The sequence below is a fragment of the Manis pentadactyla genome, chromosome 11 (genome assembly GCF_030020395.1).
Source record: "Manis pentadactyla isolate mManPen7 chromosome 11, mManPen7.hap1, whole genome shotgun sequence".
Taxonomy (NCBI): domain Eukaryota; kingdom Metazoa; phylum Chordata; class Mammalia; order Pholidota; family Manidae; genus Manis; species Manis pentadactyla.
In genome coordinates this window covers 83283050-83306664 of record NC_080029.1, presented here as the reverse complement: position 1 = coordinate 83306664, position 23615 = coordinate 83283050, and the positions used below count along the sequence as shown (strand labels likewise).

Sequence of the window (23615 nt, the reverse complement as noted above, 5' to 3'; positions counted from 1 at the left end):
TCATATGTCTTCCTAAGCCTCCATTTTCTTCAGTGCCTCCTCCCATGGGCCAGATTACATTTCAGGGTTATTTATGAAAACCTGGAGAAAAACAAAATCAAGAGGAAATTTCTCCATAAAACCAGTGAAGATATTGGTCAGCTACCTCCCTTGTAGCTTCATCGTCACATTACTCTTGTAGGTGCTAAGCTGCACAGGCACCAGTTAGTTTGCCTTAAGCCTTCATTTAGTACAGAAAACCATCCAATATGCCAAGAAAACGTGACAGAGATAAATAGTCTTTATTTAGTGGAATCAGAGTTTGTTTGATATACCAAGGCATCTAAAATAAAAATAATTTCTGGGGTAGTTCCTAGAAAAAATTCTTATTTGAGAAACACCAGAGCATTTTCTAAATTAATAGGATGATTTTTTTAGAATTTATAGTAAACTGGACATCTGCTTTCTATCTACTTTTGAATTAAGGATTGGTTGGCTTGATCAAATAAAGAATTTCACTTTATAGCTTCTTCTCTATGTTTTGACACTGAAGGATTGTGTCTTTGGGAAGAGGGAGATGGGTTTACTGCTAATTAAAACTCTCCTCTACATTTTGGACTGGTTCAGCCACAGAGGCTTCTAAAGTCTACCAGAGATAACTGCCATCTTTCTTCTGGATGGAAATATTTACTAGATTCAAAGGACTGATAATATTCTGTGCCCTTAGGATAATCTTTTCACTCACAGGTGTCTAAATTATGGTCAAGTCTACAAGGTATATAATGTCCAAGTGATTTTTGTGGCATTCATGTAGGTATCTTGGAAGTCTTGCACTGCATCTTGATTGAAAGCCCAGAAGCCTTAAACCTGATAGCAGAGGGCCACATCAAGTCCATCATCTCCCTGCTGGATAAGCATGGGCGGAACCATAAGGTGGGTATGGAAAGAGGAACCCAGTGATTTATTTCACCTGGCTTTCCCCCACCCCCTGCCACTTAATAACCATGGTGTGTTATTGAGACGTTGATTAGTCTCTTTCTCAGCTTTGATTTAAAAAGACATTGGAAAACTGAGGCTGTGAAAGCCCCTTCCTTGGTAGTCCTACTGGACCTTGGTCTCCCTCCCAAAGCTCCCCAAGCCCAGCTCAGCATCATTGGCCTTTAACATACAGCTGACTGTGTGAGGACCTTGGCCAGAGTCTATACAAGGCCAGCAGCAGGACTGGCTCCCCACTAGGGTCTAGGAGCTGAGTGGTAGAAGAGCTAATACCAAGCTGTATAAAAAAGTTATACAAAGCCAGATAAAAATAGTGTAGAAGGTTGTGACAACTTGGCTTGTTATTAAATGAAATCAGATTTATTACCATGAGTCAAACCAAATGAAGTAGTAAGTGGTCTGCCTGAGCGAGCAAGAGGACTAAGACTACCAGCCCTTCTCTTTGATACAAAACAGCTGTATAACTTTGGGCCTCAGGTATTTATTTCATCTGTAAAATGGAGAAAATGCCACCTCAGTAGAGTGGAATGCTATATCAATTTTTTGAGGCCTCTTAAAGTTCTGACATCTCTATAGGATTCTATCTCTAAGACCCAATGATCTATAGAGAAAGCCCATTAAAATACGTTTTCTCCTGACCCTTCGACATCTGCCCCATACACAGGGAGTTACTGCACTAATTACTGAGTCAGCAGGTACTCTGAGGCTGAGAGGGCATATTTCAAGAGCAGATGGCATGGCTGGACCTGAGGGACAGCACCTGGACTCCTGCAGAGTGCAGAGAACTCAGCTTGGTCACCAGCTCTCTCTGCTTGCCATGTCTTGTCAATGGGTTTCAGCCCCAGGCAAGTTCACTGTGGATTCAGTGTGACCAAAGAAAATGACAGTAAAACATTCTTGGGGTGAAAGGGTTTATTAACTGGCTTGTTCTCCCGGCAGTAGGTTGAGCACTAGCGTCTCTGCCTCTGCGCAGAGCACTGGGCCAAGCTCTCTATATAGCGCATTAATAGCTTATTGCCTAAAGGTGTGGAAGCAGTAGCCTAGCAATAGGCCAGTTACATCATCAAGTGGTTTAAGTTCAGTGAGCATCCTGGCCATAGGAACCCCAACTTCCCCACACCATCATTTGGAGGCACTGCACATTTGAGACATGTCTCAGAGGGTCCAGGAGCACGAGCCTCTGCAGTATTGCTTAGATGACATGTGTCTTCCTTAAGAAGCAAAAAAACCGTGGTCCTTAGCATCTGTGAAATTGCTAAGCAAAGAATATAAAGAAATATGTGGGGTCTGTAATTGCTTTCCCAAGTGTGCTAAATCAAAAACAGGCATGAGGCTCCAGCTTCAGTCCAGTTTCTCTATGTTCCAATGTTTCTTCCTGCAAAGTGTTACAAGAATAATTGATAAGCACCCAGCTAACACATAGTCTGAGCCATAAGCTGTGTACCAATGGCAGCAGGAGCCCTTGGACAGGAAAGCTGCTCTCATTTCATGGGTCCCAGATCTTCTTTATGATCACACTACTTAAAACATTCAATGGACATTGCTTGGTGGTATGTTGATTACCATTCTGCCCATTCCACAGCTGAGAAAACTGAGGCCCAGTAAGCTGAAGTACTTTGCTATGAATCAATGCCTGGTCTGATATTTACCCAAGTGTACTAGCAGGGTAGTCTAGAGCCAAGGGGCTGTTTGAGAAATTCTGGCAATGCTATAAAAGTTCAGGCACTGTGATCTCAGTATCTAAATGTCTCCTTGAGGATCTCCCATTTTGCCTTTTGATAGATTTCTGGATGAAGGCTGGCTTGCCACGAATTCAGGCCCTCCTTTAGAGATTCTTCAATTGGATAACTTTTATTTTCAAAGAGCAACCTGGTCTCAAATCATCACCAGGGGTATTTGTGGTAGCTTTGCAAAGAATGTGCTGAGTGCAGGCCAGGCTTCCACTGTGACACTGTGTCTCTGCTTGGAAAATGCCAAGTAAAGTTTTCCTATATAGGCTGCTCTGTGTTCTGCAGTCCTAGGTTTTCAGGTGTCTCTGACCCATTTGCTGAGTTCTCCACGAAGACACTGACTGAAAATAAGCAGAATTTTAGAGCCACACAACTCTACCAACAGTAGTGACCATCATAATGATAATGATAGCTAACATTTATATATTTTTGCATTTGACAAATGTCAGGTACCGTCTTCCATGTTCACATGCATTTCCTTCAGTCCTCCTTATGAGCCCATGAAATAGTATAGTATTTCCACTTGGCAGAGGCAGAAACAAGCCCAGAACATGGGTGCTGAGATGTTAAACAGCTTGCCAAAGGGGACACAGGTAATTAGTGACAGACTAGGACCAGAATTTAGGTCTCCCAGCTCCATGTCTAATATTCTTTCCAGTGTTTCTCAAGCTGCAGTCTGTGAACATGTTCTTCAGGGTCCACAGGTTCTGTGAGAACACATTTAATTTTACGTTCTTATTTTTATAGTTATCTAAGTATAAAACTCTGTGCAATGAAGAATTCACAGTTAGAAAGCATTTCCATACAACCAGTGAGTGAGTGTTTCTCAGCCTGGCATTTGGGGGTTCCTGTGGGTCTGGGAAGGTGGGCTCCGGAGTCATGACATTTTTCTTTTAAAAAGGGTTTGTACATCTTGCGGGTTTGAGGAGCCCCTTTCTGTACTTTGTCACCTCCAAGCACGTGCTTGGACGAGGGAATATATGCAGTAGTGGCAGTTGTTGCACCTCCCCTTCCTCCCCGAGATTTCTCAGTCATTCACTCTACCCTGCCTCGGAAAGCACGCCACTCGTCTAGAGTGCCACCGGCTGTGTGATCAGAAAGGGAGAGGCAAAGAAGACTCTTTGGAGTGAACAGGACAGGAGTGGGCGCATTGTCCACTCCCCATTTCTCAGTGCACTCTGCCCCCTGACCTCTCAGTGACTGGGCTCTTGCCAGTCCCTCAGCATCTCCTCACTTCCTGCTTCTCCAGGACTCACCAAATTCTACCTGCCCTGCAACACTTAGTTCAAAGGCCACTCCTTCCACGAAGCGCTTTCTGGATTCCAGTTGGACATGGTCTCCTCTCCTCCATCCTTTTATGACTCGCGCTCTGATATGTAGTGGTTCCACTCTACCTTTCATTGTAGATATGTTTATGTATGTATTTCTCACCCTTTAGTTCCTTCTTAGCAGGGACTGTACTTGCAGTCCCCACAGTGCCAAGCTCATGTTATACATGGCAAGCATTTAGTCTGTGTTTGTTGGAAGGGTAATAAATGAATAAGGAATGCATGAATAGAGCCAGAACCCACTCCCATCTCACCTTGAATGGGTGGAAGCTCACATATGTGTACAGGCCTGTTCTGATCGAACAGGTGGCTTACTGTTGGTAAGAAACACAGCTACTGTTAGTAGCATTGATTTTTTTGTTTGATTAAAAGAATAATTGTTAAAAATTAATTTAACAGTCATCCTCTAATTTTCCCATGGACTAAGCATCTAATAGTAAAATTAAAATAGGCCCTTTTTACCTGCCCCTCACCAACCTACCTTATTCCAAATTTGCTCAGTATTGTCAGAGATAAATACTTTTTATTATCTCTGTTTCACAAGTATTTGGATTGACCCATGAGAAAAATATGTGGTAAAATAGTAAAGCCATTGGTCTAGAGAAAGTATAAGTCAGAATTGAAGATTTGGCCTGGGTTGGGGAGGAGGTGGAGCACAGGTAAGCAAACCATTAATTCCCATAGAGTCACTGCAATAGCTTTCTACAATAGGCTCTGAACGACCAGGCAGCCAAGGCAATAAAGAAACATTCCAGCCACCCAGTTCTCATCCATAGGGAGAACAAACTGTTCTTTAGGGGCTTCAGAGTACTTGTGTAAATATAGGGCTTGATTACAAATCACTGAATAAATATATGTGACTTTTTTTAATAAAGTTATTTTTATAGATAAAAGAAGATGACAAAATACAAGAACAAAATAAAGTTTCCACGGATATACAATAGATATTCCTTACTTTTAAAGAATTCCCACATATGCCAGTGTTTAAGGTAGAGACAAGCAGAAATAAAAGCAAACTGAGAGGATTTTGAATTAAATGTGTCAGTGATAAAACTGATGACAATTGGGAGCAAATGAATTACACAAAATGGGCCAAGGAAAGTCTCGATTTGGCCAGTGCATAGATTAGAGAAGCCCATCTCCTGTAACAGACAACCCCAAATTCTCACAATGCAGATTGTTCACACATGTTACAGCCCAAGGCCAGTCAGTGGGGTGACTCCCTTCTGTGTGGTCATTTAGAAACACAGGTTCCTTCCATCTAGTGGCTCTACCATCCCCTAGGACAGGGCTTCACCGACTAACGTGCTCACAAGTCTCCTAAAGATAGTGTTAAAATGAAGGCTCTCATCTGGTAAGTCTGGGAGTTTTCTGAGCACTATTTCTGGCAAGCTCCTAGGCGATGCCAGTGCTAGAGGAAGGACCCCCTTGGGCTTTCCATCCTTCCTGGGGTCTCAACATCCAGCTGGAAAGAGAGCGTGCACAGAGGCTGTGTAGGAGGTTTTTAGGGGCCAGGCCTGAAAGTGATGTACGTCATGTCCACCCACTTTCCATTGGCCAGAACTCAGTCCCGTGATCCCACATGACTGCACAGGAAGCTGGGAAATGTAGCCTCTTACGTGCCTAAGACTTGAAGGAAATGGAGTTTGGTGACCCCCAGTAGCACCTGGCACAGCCAGCCACACATCCCAGAGGGTTCTGAGATGCTTCTCTCCTTCAGAAACTAGGCACCATGCCTGTGTGTGCCCCATGACGGCCTGGTCCTGTGTGAACTCCCTTCGCTTTGAAGACTTTCAGAGAGGAAGTTTGTTGCCATCCCCCTGTTCTACCCAAACATCCCCCTGTTCTGCCTTCTAAAACAGCCCGAGCAATGTCAGCTGCGATTCCTTGGCATCGTCTGTAAGCGAGGCCCCACTCGGTTAGGCTGCACACTGCTTGAGGCTTTTCCCCCTTGCTGCTCCTGTTGTATGTGGATCAAGCTCTGCTCTCCTCCTGGCTCTGACAGCAGGGCTCCTGCAGGCATCACTCCAGGGCAGAGCCGATGAAAACGTGTGATACGCCAGATGATACGTATTTAATTTCCTGGCCATCTATGACTCTTAGAGTGAGAAATTATCCTCTGGGTTTCCAGGTCCATGGTCAATATTTTCTCAGAGTGGTAATGGTAAGAGTCCTTCTTAAAACCGCCTTTGGGGTTCTTTTCTGCCTGTCCCATAAATGTGCTTTGTGGTTTATCTGGAATGAAGTTGATATCTAGGGAGTCAGGTAGAAAATTGGTTTTTGAGAATTATGGATACAAATGCCATCAACCTGAAGCCATGCACCCCACCAGGCAATGAGTCCTCACGGCCACTTTGAAAGCCTGAAACATGGCTGTCCCTTCCCTGTCAGCACAGCCTGCCACCATCTTGGCTATTATTTATCGACTGCTGATTGCACATTCCTCCCTATCAGGGAGCGAGGGAGGGGCAGTGCCTGGCCCAGCGCAGTTTTCTGTGCACTGCTAGGAACACAAAATCTGAGGAAAGGATGCAGCACAAGGAGACAGGGTGGATGAGAGGCCAGCCTGCCGTGGAGGGAGCCAGGGGAGGTTCCCACCTACCGGGCAGCTGGAAAATGAAGAGAAGCAACAGCATCTTGGTGGCTGATTGAGGGGCCACCTTGGCTCTTGTAGTTTTGCTCCCACTTCAGAAGGAAGGAGAGCAGGTGAAATGTGGAATACTGATTCCTAGGATTATAAGGGTGTCTTAATGAGCTTTGGTGATAGCCCAGAGAGACCCAAGAGTGGGAACCTGCCCCGCGGTCCTCTCACCCTCACCCATGTGAGGTTGCCAAGCCTGTTGCAGGCAGGGGACCCCAGCCACATGGGAGTCTGCCTGCCTTTCACAAACTGCTGCATGAGTGCCTACTGATTCTGCTGCAAGGGCCGCCCAGGCTGTGGGCAGCACGAGCTTCAGCTTGAGGCCCTGGAAGGCTTCTGCTCCTTGTGCCTGCTCGTGCGCTACTCCAGAGGGAGTGGGGCTTGGATTTTCTGTCCTACATACCTCTTCTCACTGTAGTCCTGGCCATTGCTAGGCTATTAACCTAGACAGTCTTCCAAACTCAGACTCTTACCCACTTTAACAGAGCAATGACCACAGGTGACATGCATAGTCTGGAGGGACAGGGCCCAAGACTAGGTAGAGCAAGTGGCTAAAGGGAGCCCCGTCTGATTACCAAGGGGCAGCAGGCTCCAGAGCACTGCTCACTCCTGCCTGGCGAGGGAAGTGAAACTTCTTGACTGAGTAGGACAACCACCCCCCACCCACCGTCCCTAGCCCCCACCCTTGGCGAGGCCGGTTTCCTTCACGGGTCATGTCAATCGGGTCCTGCCCACTTGCCCTCCAGGGGGTGCCTAAGGCTTGTGGGGTATGCCCTGCTGCAGGTTCTGGATGTGCTGTGCTCCCTCTGTCTCTGCAACGGGGTTGCAGTGAGAGCCAATCAGAATCTGATCTGTGACAACTTGCTGCCCCGGAGAAACCTGCTCCTGCAGACACGGCTGATTAACGACGTCACAAGGTAAGGCCACCACGTCATTCCAAATGCCCACCTTGTCTCTGGAGAGCATAGGAAGAGTACTGGCCTGAACTCCAGAGCCACCCTCCCACCCTTCCTGGGGTGAAGTGGGCACATGAGATGTGACCAAGCAAACATGTACTTTCTTAGGGCTTTTTACTCCCTCACTTTGGCAGTTTCTCAAACTTTTCCCCTGAAGTGGCCATGGGAGGAGTATATGTCCACCCAAGGACTGAGGAATTTGGCCTAAAGTGGCCTAACATAGGTTTTGTTAAACTTTAATGCAGATCATATACCACCTTCATAGCATATTTATTTTTGTTTTGATGTATTAATCTTTTTTCCTAAAACTTTATAATAGATGTCCCTTGTTAATACCATGGTTTTTTTGATTCTCTGGCACATGGCCATTTACCCCAGGGCTAGCTGTGAAGGCCAGGATGAAGAGCAGGGCCTCTGCAGAACCCTAGCCTGCTGGTCCATACATGTGGCCACATGTAAGTTGCATGAACTCACTGGACCCAAATCAGGCAGGCCTATGGTTCTTCAGAAGCTCTCTACCTAGGCTCATTCCCTCATCTACAGTGTGAGGGTACAACCTCCCTTCTGAAGTACAGAGCAGCCCACAGACCTGAACCATCAACCCAGACCTTCTTCTTGGCACCTGTCTGGTTTTCCCTTGCCCACCCAATGGGACTTCACCCCAACCTTGAACAGGGGACCTCTCAGAATAGGATCCCAGCCTGAAAAACTCCCAGTGGTTTGTACCCAGTTAATAATTGTGCTGGATGCAATAAAACCTCCAGCCCTTAACCAGGCTGCCTCATAGTGACTTCCACTCCCTTTTCTGTCATCAATTTAGATGATCAATTTTTTTTCAGCTTTACTGAGGTATAATTAACCAACAAATAGTAAGAAATCTAGTCACAATGTGATGATTTGATACAAATATATACTGTGAAAATATTCACCCTATGAAGTGTATTAACACATCCATCACTTCATATATTCACCTTTTTTCTTTATGGTGAGAACGTTTAATTTTTACCTTCATAGCAAATTTCGGTTATTCAATACAGTGTCATCAATGATAGTCACCATGTTTCACTTTAGATCCTCAGACCTTCTTGATCTTATAGCTGAAAATCTGTACCCTTTTACCAGCCTCTCACTATTTCTCCCCTCCCCAGCCCCTGCCAACCGTTTTTCTACTGTTTCTATGAGTTCAACTTCCTTTATTTTTAAGCTCCCACCTCTCAGTGATACCCTGCAGTGTTTGTCTGCCTTTGCCTGGCCTCTTTCTCATGGTGACATCTCAACACTTTCAAGGGGCCATTGTTGTCAGTAATGCTTAGAACAAGCTGCTGTTAAAGGGGGTGCCTGATCCCATTTACCAGAAGATGGAACTTGAGGAGGTCACTTCTTTCACTTACAGAAACAGGTGCTTGTAAGCCTGTGACTCTGTATGACATTTTCAGCAACTTTCCTGATAGTTGGCCCTCGGTAAACATTGGTTGCCTTGAATGGAATATTTAGAGACATTCTTTATGTTTCATAGTGGAATTAATGTTGTCTTGACACCTCCCACTAAGAACTTGGTCATGTGTGGGAGGCTGTAAATTTTTTATATTTTCAAAGAATATGAAAAACACAAGATTGCTTTTGGCCTCAGTTCATTTGGGCCTGTACCTCCTGTGGTCTGGTTCACCTTGCTTTCTCAGTTCTTAAGAGTTTGTAGATGCCACCTGCCCCCTGTTTAATTTCAGTATTCGGCCAAACATCTTCCTGGGAGTTGCTGAGGGCTCAGCACAGTACAAGAAGTGGTACTTCGAACTCATCATCGACCAGGTGGACCCCTTCCTAACAGCAGAGCCCACGCATCTGCGGGTGGGCTGGGCCTCTTCCTCAGGCTATGCTCCATACCCTGGAGGCGGAGAAGGATGGGGAGGCAACGGTGTCGGCGATGACCTGTACTCCTATGGCTTTGATGGTCTTCACCTTTGGTCAGGTGAGTTCCTTGGCAATTCTTCAGCCCCATATCTCTTACTGGGGATGATTGAGCTCAAATTGTTTAAGCTGAAATGGTCATTTTCCATTGAAATGATACAGACTCAAGAATCTCAACAAATTAAATGGTTAGATCTAAAATGAAGGTGTCCTCCTTTTTTAAAACATGACTCTGGCAATTCCAGCTGCATCCTCTAGTACAGATCACTAAATTTTCCTCAAGGTTAGTGTCTATACGTGTACACTCCTTATTGCACTGAACTGTCAGGATTATATGGTCAAACAGGGAAGGGCAAAGAGGCTCAGGGTTCATTTACTGGACGTTGAGTTACATATGCTTTTTTCTCTAGTTTTATCCTTTCAGTGAATCCATAAGATAAATACTATTGAACTCATGGTATAGATGTGAAAACTGAGCACAGAGATATTTATGTAATTTATTCATAGTCCCACTGGGAAGGATCCAGATCTGACTACAAGTCCATCTGTCAGTGCAACATACTGCTTCACGACACACTTTATGAAATGTCTGAATCTGTGTCAGGCATCTGTGCTGGACACATAGTAGATGCTAATCACTTAAAGAGAGTTCAGAGCTTCCCTTTTTGTAAATAAACATTGATACTTTTCCCAGGCGTGTCCATGGCCTATGCCTGTGGAGCAGTGGGTTGCCACCTGACTAGATAAAAACGCAGCATTCATCCCAGGCTTTCACCCAGGGCAAGAGCTCTGCCTCTCCTGTCTGTTGTCCACAGCATGCCTTCTCTGTATCTTTTGCAAAACTGCATTTGGAGACATTGTGTACCTTCTAGAAATCCCCTAGGTAAGCATTGTGCTGCATGCCTCTTCATAAGGAACCATGACACACATTCCTCCTCAAATACAGTGTAAGGGAAAAGTTTGCCTCTATAAACAGACCTATGTATTTCCTTTTGTAACTGGGAACTACATAACTTTCTTGCCTGAGCTCTCAGGCTAAAACTGTCACCTTGGGTCCTGATGACATGTTTCTTATGGTTGGTCTTTATTTTCAGTTGGTCAATCTGACTTTTCTGTTCTGTTTTTCATTCAGTATAAGCATTTGTATGCTTTTAGGAATGGTGTAAACTTATTTATATACTTATTTATCCTAAAGCATTTGTGGGAAGAAAATTCTCTGTCCATATTTTGTGTGTCCCAGGGATGGTGCAGATGCGAAATGGCAGGATGAGAGACTAGACTGAAGTGAAAGTCTTGTCCTGTTCTCTTTTCCTCCCTGCTTCACCTTCCATCTTCTTGGGACTGGGAGGTGGACCTTCCCTCTTGGTTCTCAGACCCCATCGTGGAGCCACCGTGTCTGTGACTGTACAGTTGTAGACTTTAGCCTAGTTTATCTCAGATGTCAGGAGGTTCTCAGAAAGTTGTCTTTGGTGAAATGATTTTAAAAGAAAGTCACTATGCTCACACATATCTTCAGCTTCTGGGTTTGGTAGGATTGACTGTGTGATGGAATGAGAGGGACTGACTTCAGAAAATCATTACCCCACTGCCGGCTGATAGCTGCTTATCTCCTGACATCTCATCACCATAACCAAGCTACACCTGGATCCCAGACTACATCTGAAGAGAACTCTGCATGGGGATTGGTTAAGGAAACAAGAAGTACACCTAGGCCCTTGGATAAAGCAGATTGGACCCTTGTTACCCTTGTTTCAAACAGAAAGTAACCATTCTCAAAAGAAAAAAAAATTACCCAGTCTTTTCCAGTTTTTGCAGCACTGCATAGAAGACTTGGTAAATCCCTTTGCAAAATTTGCAGAATGAATACATCAGTGAGTCAGGAGGCAGAGGAGCCATTCATTGTGTGCCCTGGGAAGCCTGCTGTCTGTGCATTTCAGGACCCGAACATCCATCTAATCGTGTACCGTTCCTGGAGTGTACGGTGCTCCCCTCATCCCCCTCGATGAAAGCTGGCTGTGCCAGGCCCACTCCAGTCATCACTAGCACTGGCTCTTCTGATTGAAGGCAGAGAAAGAGGGCTTGGGACTCAGCTTTTCAAAAGCTAAATGTGGCTCTTTGAACACTACCCACACTTAGTAATATAATGCCATATAGGGGCATTCAGGGAACTTCTCAGTCTTACTTCGGATGAGATGTAAAGAAACTAGTGTCTACAAGATCTACATGTTTCATGCTCATCAAAACACAAAGCTCCCCTGGGTCTGGGCATCATTCTGAATTCCCCAGCCAGTATACAGAGAACATATATCTTGCAGAAGGCACTTCAGGTAAATATATCAGCACGTGCTCCAGCTGAAGAAATAAGGTTTCTGTTAATGACTCCCACCAGGGCAGCAGTGAATTTCAGACTATCTGATGAAAGAAGAATAACTGATGAAGAAAGGAAATGGAAATGACATTTCAGCTTAACTTACTTACTAGAAGAGGGAATGGAGGGGTGGCTAGGGAGAGATCTTGGAAATGGGTCATGAAAATTTTTCTCCTGTTCCTCGAGATGTAAATGCCCAGGTCCATTAACTTTAAACTTATCTGTATGCATAAATTAAGTGGCTGCCTTGAACTGATCTTTAATGTACTTACTAAAGCACAGTAGATGTTGCCATTGGAGAGACTGCAGTGCCCCCGATGCTTTGTCAAGGGAAAGAGTTAAGAAGAAAGAGCAGAGCACTGAATTTACACCTGGGCTTTAATACCAGCTCTTCCACCTGTGTGGTTTTGACAGTGGGCAAATTACTAAGCCTCTCAGAGACTTGGTTTCCTCAGATAAGATGAAGTTGATATAAGGCTCTTAGGAAATGTGAGATAAGAGGCATGACGTTCTGGACACACATTAGAGACCCAGTAAATATGGTCTCCTTCTCTCGTTCTCTCTGAAGTCCTCAGTAGTCGTCAAGTCCAAGTCCACAGAGTTCCAGGTACCTCACTGGGCACTAAGAAAGTAGCTCCATCCTACGGGAATTCCCAAGTCCCATGCTGAATGAGAAAAGAAGTTTCAAAGTGACACCCTGGGAGTGTGAAGGAGCTTTTTCTCTGTGTAGGCAGAGGGCAGCCTTAATAAGTCTTTTTAGCCACCAAAGCCTACAAAGTCACTGTGAGGCATCAACTCCCAAAACGTCCCTCATCTCAACCCCACCAGCCCACCCTCGGGGATCCTGAGTCAGCTCAGCTGCTGGGATTTTCCTTTCGTAGGAATGGCTGTTTTCTTGGGGCATCACCTTTGCTCTCCGGACACAGCCTTCAGGGAGCCTTTCAGGACTGCAAGCGGGGTGAATGCAGGTCAGAGCAGTGTGCTACTGGCTGGGGGGCAGTTTCACAGGAGGAAATCACCCCTACCCTGCTGTCCCTTTTCATAGCTTTTTCCCTTGCAAAATGGGAATAAGCAGAGGAATTCACCTTCCCAAGAGATAAGTGATACAGGAAGTGAATGAATGGAGTAAAATTGTGTTTTCTGATTTATTATGACTTCTTTATATTCAAATGTTTAGATACTTTAGCTCTACAGTCAAATTTGTATAAGAGGGTCTTTACCTGTCTCCGTACTAAGATGAGTGCCAGGGCATTAGGTTCGTCTTTCAAAATCCACCCCTCTGTGACTCAGCCCTTTCCGATCCCAGGCTCTGTGGAGAGGATCCAAGGCGTAGCTGGAGATCACCAGCATTTTTACATATTTGGACCCTCTGTCTTTCCAAAGGCCTAAGTGTTCATGTTTATGTTGTCATGCCAAACTCCGCAGTGCCTGAGGCAATGGAAAGACTGAGTATCAGTTGTCCCCAGTTGCCTACATTACTCATCAGAACAGACTGAATCCCGCAGTAATATATCCTTGGTTAATTGAAAGATGTGCAACATATGGTGAAGTGGCTTTTTCCTTTCATCTTCAACTGCCAAGTTTGGAATGGCCTCTCTGAGCTTCCTGGGACCTCCAGTTGGGCCTCTAAGTCCAGGGAGATTTCTTAGCCAAGGTCATGAGATTTCCCAGCCTGTCCCAATAGATGGTCTACAGGGTTACCCAGAGTCCCTAATATCTTCAAAAGCAATTGAGGAGACTCAGTGGAAAAAAACTAACAACTTTGCTTTTCCTTTCTACAGCATCACTTTTCAGTTGGTTGTTCTAAAGGGGTTAGATACATTAAACATATTTCAAAGTGACTATTTCTGAGCCCTCTATTTCAGTAAAAGGATGTATTGATTTCAATAACTCAATACAGTGATTTTTCAGATCACTTTCTGGACATATTCATCAATGCTATGATTCTCCATACTGTTATTTTTTCATAATATTACAAGAAACATAATATTCCTACCATATTCTGGTAAACTTACCTGTTGTTAGCCTGGTAACTAAGAACAAAAACAACAGCATTTATTGTGGGTCACAATATATCAGTTACTCTCCCAATCGTTCTACATGGAATAATTCATTCACAACTCACAACAGCCCAATGACATTATTATTTTCATTTGACAGATGAGGAAACTTGAGTCCACAAAAGTGACTTTCCCAAGGTCATGCAGTTAGTAAGAGACAGAGCCAGGTCTGAAGCCCAGGTAGTCTGGTTCTATGAACACCCCTTTACTGCTATACACTACTGCCTCTTGAGTGGTATATAGGACATCAGTCATTTATTTCATCCATCAGAATCATAGGAATAATGTACCTTAACAAACAAAACTTGACAGCATCAGTATGGGCTTTACTGTACCCATTTGAGAAATGTAGAAGCTGATTTTCCAGTAAAATCACAGGTTATGACTTTACCCATTTGAGAAATGTAGAAGCTTATTTTCCAATAAAATCACAGGTAACAGGTAAAGACTTGGTATTTGAACTCAGCCCTCTGTGACTCCGAGACCACTCTCCACCCCCAATCCTAGGCTACCTCATTGCAGAGCAATTGGAAGATCAATTATCTTATTTAAATGTGAGGTGCAGAACCCAGCTGAATCATCTGGAGCCTTGGAAGCCCTCACAGAGGCAGAGGTTGCCTCTTCAAGATGAGCACCAGTTTATAAAACAGAGTGTGCAAAAACAATTTCACAATTCCATCATTTTCTAGTTTCAAAATCTTTATAATATTCACATTTAAAAATTAAATATACTCTATTGTATGAAATGGACTCTTTTATTCAAATAGACTCCCCATTTCAATGCTGTAAGTACTTGCTTAGTATATGCTCCCTACCCAGTTATCATCAACAGTTTCCTTTAGTTTTTAGATATATTGGTCCCAATTCTATATTTTGCATATGCTTTAAAAATAGGCTCAAACTATGATTTCACTTTGTCTATAGATGATCTTAGCAAGTGTTCAACAGCAACTTCTACTTGGGACCAGTTTCTTAAAATAAGGGTGGTAGAAGGCAGTGGCATTTGCCCCAGGGACATAATTGCTCATCCTGGTGGTGGTTTCCAAGAGAGAGAGTAATACAGACAAGAGAAACTCTCCTTGCCATCATTCCTTAGAAAGGCATTTGGTTTAACACACCATAGTTATGGTGTATTAAAGGCTAAATAAAGTTAGGGACTCAGCTTCTGATGGCATCAAAGCACTGCTGTAGACAAATAGCATCCCCTGGGCATGCACACTGCTTTGCATCATCTGCTGAGGTTCAGCCATCAGAGAAGCCAATAGCGACTGAGAGATGCAGAGAGAGGGCCCTGCTGTCACAATTCAAAGCCACTTTTGTCCTAGTATATATGAGTCTCAGAAGGGTAAAGCGCTTCTAATTTGAATTTTTATCCAGCAAGGATCTGGATACTTCTTAATTGAATTATCATTAATATACAATCTTATATTGGTTTCAAGTGTACAACACAGTTCATTACCCATATTACTAAATCCTTCATCCCACTACTGCAGTTACTATCTGTCAACATAGAAAGATGTTAGAGCCATTGCCTATGTTCTCCATGCAGTACTACTATCCTCATGACCAATTTATATTATGATTGAGAATGTTTGTGCCTCTTTACCTCGCTCTACCCACCCCCACCCCTGCCCATGGTAACCACCAGTCACTTCTCTGTGTCTACAAGTATATTGTTCATTTTGTTTTGTTTATATTTAGATTCCACAAATAGGTGATATCATATGGTATTTGTTTCTCCACCTGATTTATTTCACTTAGCACAATACCATCCGTCAAAATGGCCAGGCTGCCTAAAGCAATTTACAGATTCAATACTAAAAGTAATATGGAACCACAAAAGACCCTGAATAGTCAAAGAAATCCTGAGAAAGAAGAACAAAGCTGGGGGTATTACACTCCCTGACTTAAGGCTATACTACAAAGTTACAGTAATCAAAACAGTACTGGCACAAGAGCAGACCCATAAATCAATGAAACAGAATAGAAAGCTCAGATGTAAACCCACACATACATGGTCAATTAATATATGATAAAGAAGCCATGAATATACAATGGGGAAAAGACAGTGTCTTCAATAACTGGTGTTGGGAAAACTGGAGACTACATACATAAGAATGAAACTGGATTATTGTCTAACTCCATACACAAAAATAAACTCAAAATAGATTAAAGACTTTAGTGTAAGACATGAAACCATAAAACTCTGAGAAGAAAACATAAGCAAAAATCTCTTGAATACAAGTATGAACAATTTTCTCCTGGACACATCTCCTCAGGCAAGGGAAACAAAAAATGAACAAGTGGGACTACATCAAACTAGAAATCTGTACAGCAAAGAACACCATCAGCAGAACAAAAAGCTAATGCACAGTATGGGAGAATATACTCAAAAATGATTTATGTGATAAGGGTAAAATATAAAAAGAACTCATATGCCTCAACATCAAGAAAACAAATAACCCAACCAAAAAAGAAATATATATGTCCAACAAGTGCATGAAAAGTTGTTCCACATCACTAATCATCAGGGAAATGCAAATCAAAATAATAATGAGATATCACCTCATACAAGTCAAAATGGTCACTATCCAAAAGACAAGAAATAATAAGTGCTAGTGAAGATGTGGAGAAATGGAAACACTCCACCTTTGATGGGAATGTCAGTTGGTGCAGCCATGGTGGAAAACTGTATGGAGGTTCCTCAAAACCGTGAAAATAGAAATAGCATACAACCCAGTAATTCCACTTCTAAGAATTTACCCGAAGAAAAAATCCCTGATTCAAAAAAATATATGCACCCCTATGTTTATTGCAGCATTATTTACAATAGTCAAGATATGGAAGCAACCTAAGTGTCCATCAGTAGATGAATGGATAAAGAAAAGGTGGTACATATATAATGCAATATTATTCAGCCGTAAAAAAAGAAACCCTGCCATTTGCAACAACATGGATGGACCTAGAGGGTATTATGCTAAGTGAAATAAGCCAGGCAGAGAAACACAAATACCATATGATTTCACTTACTTGTGGAATCTAAAAATAAAACAATGAACATTTCAGTTACTGTATTGTTTAGATCTAAGTGGCTCTTTTTCAACTCTTCCCTTTGTTGAAGTCCTCCCTGAGATGGTCGGTACTTTTCTGCAGATCAGTGAGAATATTTATGGCTGTTACCTTGAAATCTTTATCAGAAAGATTGGTGATCTCCATTTCATTTAGCCCTCTTTCTGGTGTCTTATCCTGTAGGTTTGTTTGGAATGTGTTCCTCTGCCTCCTCATTTTGTCAAGGCATCTGTGTTTCTTCCCCTATATTAGATGTATATACTATATGTCTGGTCTAGAGAGTGTGGTTTTATGAAGAAGGCATCCTGTGGTGCCCAGAAGCTCAGGCCTCTTTCCTCACCAGTGCCTGGTTCTCCTTTGTGTGGAGACCCGGTTGCTCTTGGTGGGCTGTGGGCAGGGCCGCCTTTCCATCTGTCTGCTGGCAGTGGTCTGTCTCAGTCTGCGTGGTCAGCAGTTTGCCTCAGCTGGCTCTCTGTGATCAGAACAACAAAGCTTCTGCTGGGATACCTGTGGACAGGGCTGCCCTCTGCCTGCCCCATAGCACTGCTGGGCTAATGGGGTGGGCGGGGTGGGGCACGCAGGGCCAGGCTGAGCTGCGGGCAAGAGGAGGGAATGCTTGGAGCTGGCTCCCTCAGGTGCCTGCCCAGTTGGACCTAGAGAAGGCTGAGAAAGCTGGAAGGCCTCCCTCTGACCCTGCTGGGCTGAGTGGGCCAGGTGGATAGGCGGGTGCACAGGGGCGCTTCAGGGCTGAGCTGTCAGCAGGGAGGATGGAGGGTTTGGGCTCCCATGAGCTCCCAATCAGTTGGGCTGAGGAATGGCTGGGAAGTGTCATCTACCTGTCCTTTCTCCTGTGGAGAGAGCTCTGTATAACCCTCGCCCCTCTGGTACCCTTCATGCTGCTGGTAAATCTTTCAAACTGCTGCCTCTGTTTTGGGTCTCAGTGGGACAGACGGAATACACCTGTCCTCCCCAAGCAGCTCTAGTCTCAGCCTCCCAGAGTGCTTCAGCTCTCCCTGGCATCCAGCCTCGCTAATCACCAAAGCCCAATGCAGTGTGGTGTGGACTCGTTCCCAGAGCAGTCTCCAGGGCCAGGTGTGCAGAGGTCCTGAGCCCTCATTCCCTCCTCCATTCCTCTTCCTCCCGCTTGTGGGCTGGGATGGGGGAGGGCTGCGGTCCCTATTGGTCCTGGTTCTGCCACTTTACCCTTCTGTGTGTGATTTTCACTTCTTCACTGTGTGCAGGTGGTCTGTTCTGCAGTCTTCAGGTTGTTTTCCAGGATAATTGTATTTGCTATAGTTGCTTCATGGTGTGTGTGGTAGCAGGGATGGGGGGAAGGAGGTGTCCATCTTGCCTTCCTACTCTGCCCTCTTTATTTCCTCTTCTCAAGGCATCAAAATGGGAAAATAAGTTTTTTAAATGAGACAATTATAGCAAGGTTTAATGAATTTTAGTATCATAATGCCTTTCATAACAGACTTGAATATGACACAGAAGAAAAGATTCTGGTACCTGGGATATCTAAACTCCATAAAAGGAGTGAAAGTACTCAGTGGGCTCAAATGGGGAAATTGGAAAAGTGTCAAATCTATACACTCTTCAGTTTCCACTTCTAAGTGTAGCTTAGAGTTGTTTGAAATGACATCAGCTGTAGGTCCTACAATGAGGTTCTTGCTCCTCAGTCTCAGTAAATGAAACAAAATATGAAATTACAAAACCAGAGTTCTGAGGCCATCCCAGGCTAATTTGCCAACAGGCATTGAATGTATCATGTGCTGTTGCACTATTGTGGTGCAGGTTGCCCAGGCCCTATGCTCTGTCCAGCTTTATTCCCCTGCCACATGTTCATCAAGCCCCTGTCAATCCCCACCTTCCTGCCTTACCAACTTCTAGCCATTCTGCAAGTATGTCCTACATTCCTTTTGCATAAGCTATTCCTTCTGTCTGGGATATCCTTTTCTTTCTCATTTATCTAGTGAACATTTCATGCTTCAAGTCTAAACTTGTCTAACACTCCCACACTAACTGGGCACTTTCCTGTACCTCTAGAAGGTATCTCATCATATATACTTTCATTCCAACAATTATTCTGAGTTCTAATTCTTCATTTGAATGTTTATTTCCCACCAGACTATGGGTTTCTTAGGGATAGGAGCTGGGCCTTCTGTCTTTGGTCCTCAGCCCCAAACACTCTCTATAGATATCTGGCATAACATAGAGCCTCCTTACTGTGTGGGGACAGATGGAAGGGAAAACAGCATGGTTTTGTCAGTCACCCAAAAAACGCAGGAAGGAATGCCTCATATTTCTTTTTTTATTCAAGAGAGTTCAGAGTTTCACTATTTTAAAATCTACCACTTAGTTTAGAACCTGTTACTAGAATAGTTAGTAACCACCGAAAACATTAGTAATTCTAAGCTGATATTAGAAATGTTACATAGCATCAGTATATGTACAAAATTTATAAACAACTTACCCATCATAAGGAGATCTTTTTTTAATTACCTTTTCATGGCATATTATGAAGCCAAATAAAATCTAGTTTTAATGAATGTTTAATTATACAATCAAATATTTGTGATAGAAGTAGAAAAAACAAATTACAAAACCTACAATATCCCAGTCTGGATGAAAAGTGTGTGTGTGTGTGTGTGTATGAAAAAGTAGAAGCATTTTTTATTGAGTTGCATTTGTTTTCTTGTTTATACATTTTTATATATATGGTGAATATTTATAATGAATATATATTACTTCTATAATCAAGAAATAAGATACATTTTCGGAATTTTTTTTTTTTTTGCCTGAAATCCCATTTTAATACCTATATGTTCTGACCCTTCATTGCTCTCTTTCCAAAAAGAACTGTCAACTTGGTAGGATGATGGGTGGAGGGTGATGATAATTTACTTTTAGGACTTCTAGAATGGTATGTTGTGACATAGAAAACTTGAGAGGTGATTTTCTTGCTACTTCAAGTTAGATCGTGAAGTGACCAATCAACTTATGGACAAGATACACAACAACAGCAAATGAAATCACCAGTACAGAGGATAACTGCCAGTATGCTTCCCTGCTTCTGTAAAGTAGTAAAATTCTTTAACACAGACAAGCAGTCTATGCTGCACAGTTTAATGGCCAGATTGCCGTGCCATCATTCACTTTGATGTCTCCTGCATCCGGTGCTAAAGTGGCCTTATCTTTTAGAGGAAACAGAAGAGAGCAAGGTCTTTGGGGACCTATGAATAAATACACACACCCCACCCCAGCCCAACCCGCTTCAGGACCCACACTCAGCAAAGCCAGAATCTAAGCACACACTGAGCAGGTGGAATTCTTGTTTGTTCTCTTTCCTAGCAGCTTGACAGATTCCTCTAGGACTCAACTCATCTCAGGCTGCCCACTCCAAGCTTAGGAAACCATGTCTCATTGCTCACCATGCACAGGGAAAGCAAAGTGGCACTGCAAATGCAATAGCAAGTCTGGAGCTCCTGGTGTCATCATACCTCCCCAGTTACCACGAGTAGCCGGTGAGCGTCTCCTTCAGAGTCCCATGCAGTCTCTTGTTCTTTGCTCGCCAGGCCGCATACCTCGAGCCGTGGCCTCCATCAACCAGCACCTCTTGAAGTCTGACGACGTGGTGAGCTGTTGCCTTGACCTCGGCGTGCCCAGCATCTCTTTCCGCATCAATGGGCAGCCTGTGCAAGGAATGTTTGAGAACTTCAATACTGATGGGCTCTTCTTCCCTGTGGTGAGCTTTTCAGCAGGTGTCAAGTAAGTTATGGCTCTGATTTTATGGAGAGTAGCTGTTAGCCCAGTTCCCCACCACTGCATGAGCTGGAGAGCATGGTAATCTCCTTCAGGGCTTTGGCACCGTGAGCCAAACACCCCCAAAAAAGCAGTGATGAAAGCAGGAAAGCAACCCTTGGCCATTCACTCTGTATGTGCTTGAGGATCATACCTCCTGCCAAGGGCATATAAGACCCTCAGATAACTAGTAAGATGAATAAGATGAATCTTTTGTGGAAAACTACTTTAATAATTATAAAAAGGATACATGCCTATTGTGAAATAATTTGAAATATATAAATAAGACAGCAAATATTACCCATGATCCCAGCATTTAGCTATATTCTCTATTATTATTTTGGTTTATTCAAGTCTTTTATTCTACATATACATGTATTTTGTTAATCGACATCACACTGAATATGAAGTTTCATGTCCTGGTTATTTTTCATTCAGCAATAAGTAATGAGCCTTTTCTTGAGTCATTAAGTATCCTCTTCAAAACTTATTTTTTATGGCCATATAATATCCTTTTATTTGGCTGTCCCATTGTATAGGCATTACTGTGTTAGATTTTCATTCTGGCTCCATTTTTATTGTTATAAATAAACTCATTATGAACATCTTTGAGCATAATTCTTTACATTTCTGTTTAGTTCCCCCTAGAAGTAGGTCAAAAGGTGGGAACTTTTTAAAATCTAAATTTATAATCACGTGGCCAAATAGATTTTCAGATAGAGTGTATGAACAGTTCAGAATTCATTATCAATAACTTGAGATCTAAAAAGCTCTGAAAAATAAATTTACTCGTAACTCATTTCACTGCAGAATTTGACCTAAACTCATTTTGTGGCAAAAACTGTTATCAACAGAAACAAAGCTGTTTTTTGCCTTTCATTTATTCTACTTCAGGTGAATATTTGCATGTTTAAGTGCAGAAATATTCATGTGTTTGATTATGGAGCATAGCCCCTCATCTGGCTGGAGGTTCTATTTAATATATACTCTTGTGCTTTCTTTCTGTTTCAAAAAATTAAAGAATTCTAAAGTCTGAAACACAATTTCAGATATTTCAAATAAAGGATTTGGACCTTTAGTATCATTTAAAGCAACCGGTGGGGGCACCCAACTGATTGGATCCTCATTTGCTTTTACTACTATTGGCTATTTTTAATCTCTGCCAATTTGAGAAAATTGTATCTTAAAGTTTTAGTTTTCTATTTATGTGATTTGAGAAAATTGTATTTTAAAGTTTTAGTTTTCTATTTATGTGATTACCAATGTAGTTAACCATTTTTTATGTTTACTATTCTTACATACTATTTTGGCCAAATATTTTCATTAATTTTGTGTTCTCCACCTTTCTGGTATTAACTTTGGGGCAATTTTTAATATATTAAGGCTTGTTAAACTATTGTCTTACTGGTTGCAAATATTTTCCTAGTTTGTGACTTACCCTTTTGCACTTAGGTTATTTTTGATTATTTTTCTATTGTTTTTAAAGTTTTTCCTGTTTACAAAAGTAATGCAAGTCAAAGAAAATACCAAGAACCCATAATCGTACCACCCAGAGATAATCATTTTAATTATACCTCTCAATATTTTTACATTAAATTGGGCTTATAATCTGCTTGCTGTTTTTCTGTATACTATGGCTAGCTATTATGTTCATTGCTCTGCCCCTTTCCTTTTACCAGTTGGATGCTGTATGAATTATTTTACTCTGACAATACATTTTAACATCTGGAAGGCAAGACCCCATTATAACTCTGCTTTCTCAGAATTTCTTAGTCCTTCTTGATCCCTACTTGTTAAAGATCACAGTCAATTTAGTGTGAAGCTAGAATCAGTATAGTTAGAATCACACTGGTTTCCATGGAAGCCATTGGAAAGGGCCAGGAAAAGAGGAGAGTTGTGGAGAGCTGGGACCACAAAGAAACCATCTCAGAGCCCCAAGCATCCAAGTAATGGGATTTCCAGACTAACACCAACCACTGTGACAGACCTCAGCACCTCATGTAAATGAATAAACCAAGGCCTGTTCATATATTTGTTAATAAAGGATTAAAAAATAATTTGTTTAAATCAAACTATTTAGGAATAAAGAATTATCCTTTGAAAATTATATTCAACCTTTGGAATTTGACCACAGGTATACACAAACATACATAGAGTACAGTAATATATGTTTGTAAACATACATACAACAGTATACACATACACATACATATTTATAAACATACTCATGGAAATGGTTATAATATATTGACATTAAACATTATCATTGTTCAAGATCCTTGTAACAGAGAATGACTATAGTAAATTTTACTAAGGTTGCAAATTTACTCATTACAGATTCAAGCCAGAGAACCTTACATCAGCCTCTGGAATTATGATCTGAAGTGTTGAGAGTTCTTTAGTGTTGAGGATATTTCCATGGGAATTCCACCCCAGTTCTCCCTTTCTAGGTGTGGCATAACATGACTGTTCCTCATTGACATCCTTAAGGAGCATGTAGAAAACAAGGAGCAGGGGGCGGAGCCAACATGGCGGCGTGAGTAGGACAGTGGGAATCTCCTCCCAAAAACATATATACTTTTGAAAATACAACAAACACAACTAGCCCTAAAAGAGAGACCAGAAGACGCAGGACAGTGGCCAGACTGCAGCTACACCAGCGAGAACCCAGCGACTGGTGAAAGGGGTAAGATACAAGCCCCGGCCCGGCGGGACCCGAGCGCCCCTCCCCCCAGCTCCCGGTGGGAGAACAATAGGCAGAGCGGGAGGGAGACGGAGCCCA

General features: G+C 42.7%; 1 protein-coding gene across 11 annotated transcripts in view; it reads left to right on the top strand.

The window, feature by feature from the left end:
* Positions 1–23615, top strand: part of RYR3 (ryanodine receptor 3) — a 515713-nt gene that overhangs the window by 265164 nt on the left and 226934 nt on the right. For all 11 annotated transcript variants that reach the window (XR_008992553.1, XR_008992552.1, XM_057488647.1 and 8 more), the window contains exons 16-19: positions 794–912; positions 7458–7591; positions 9355–9596; positions 20608–20800. Coding sequence is in view for 9 of the 11 variants with exons in the window: in XM_057488647.1 (XP_057344630.1) it covers positions 794–912; positions 7458–7591; positions 9355–9596; positions 20608–20800 (688 nt within the window). In the remaining 2 variants the exon portion in view is untranslated. The remainder of the gene's footprint in view (positions 1–793; positions 913–7457; positions 7592–9354; positions 9597–20607; positions 20801–23615) is intronic.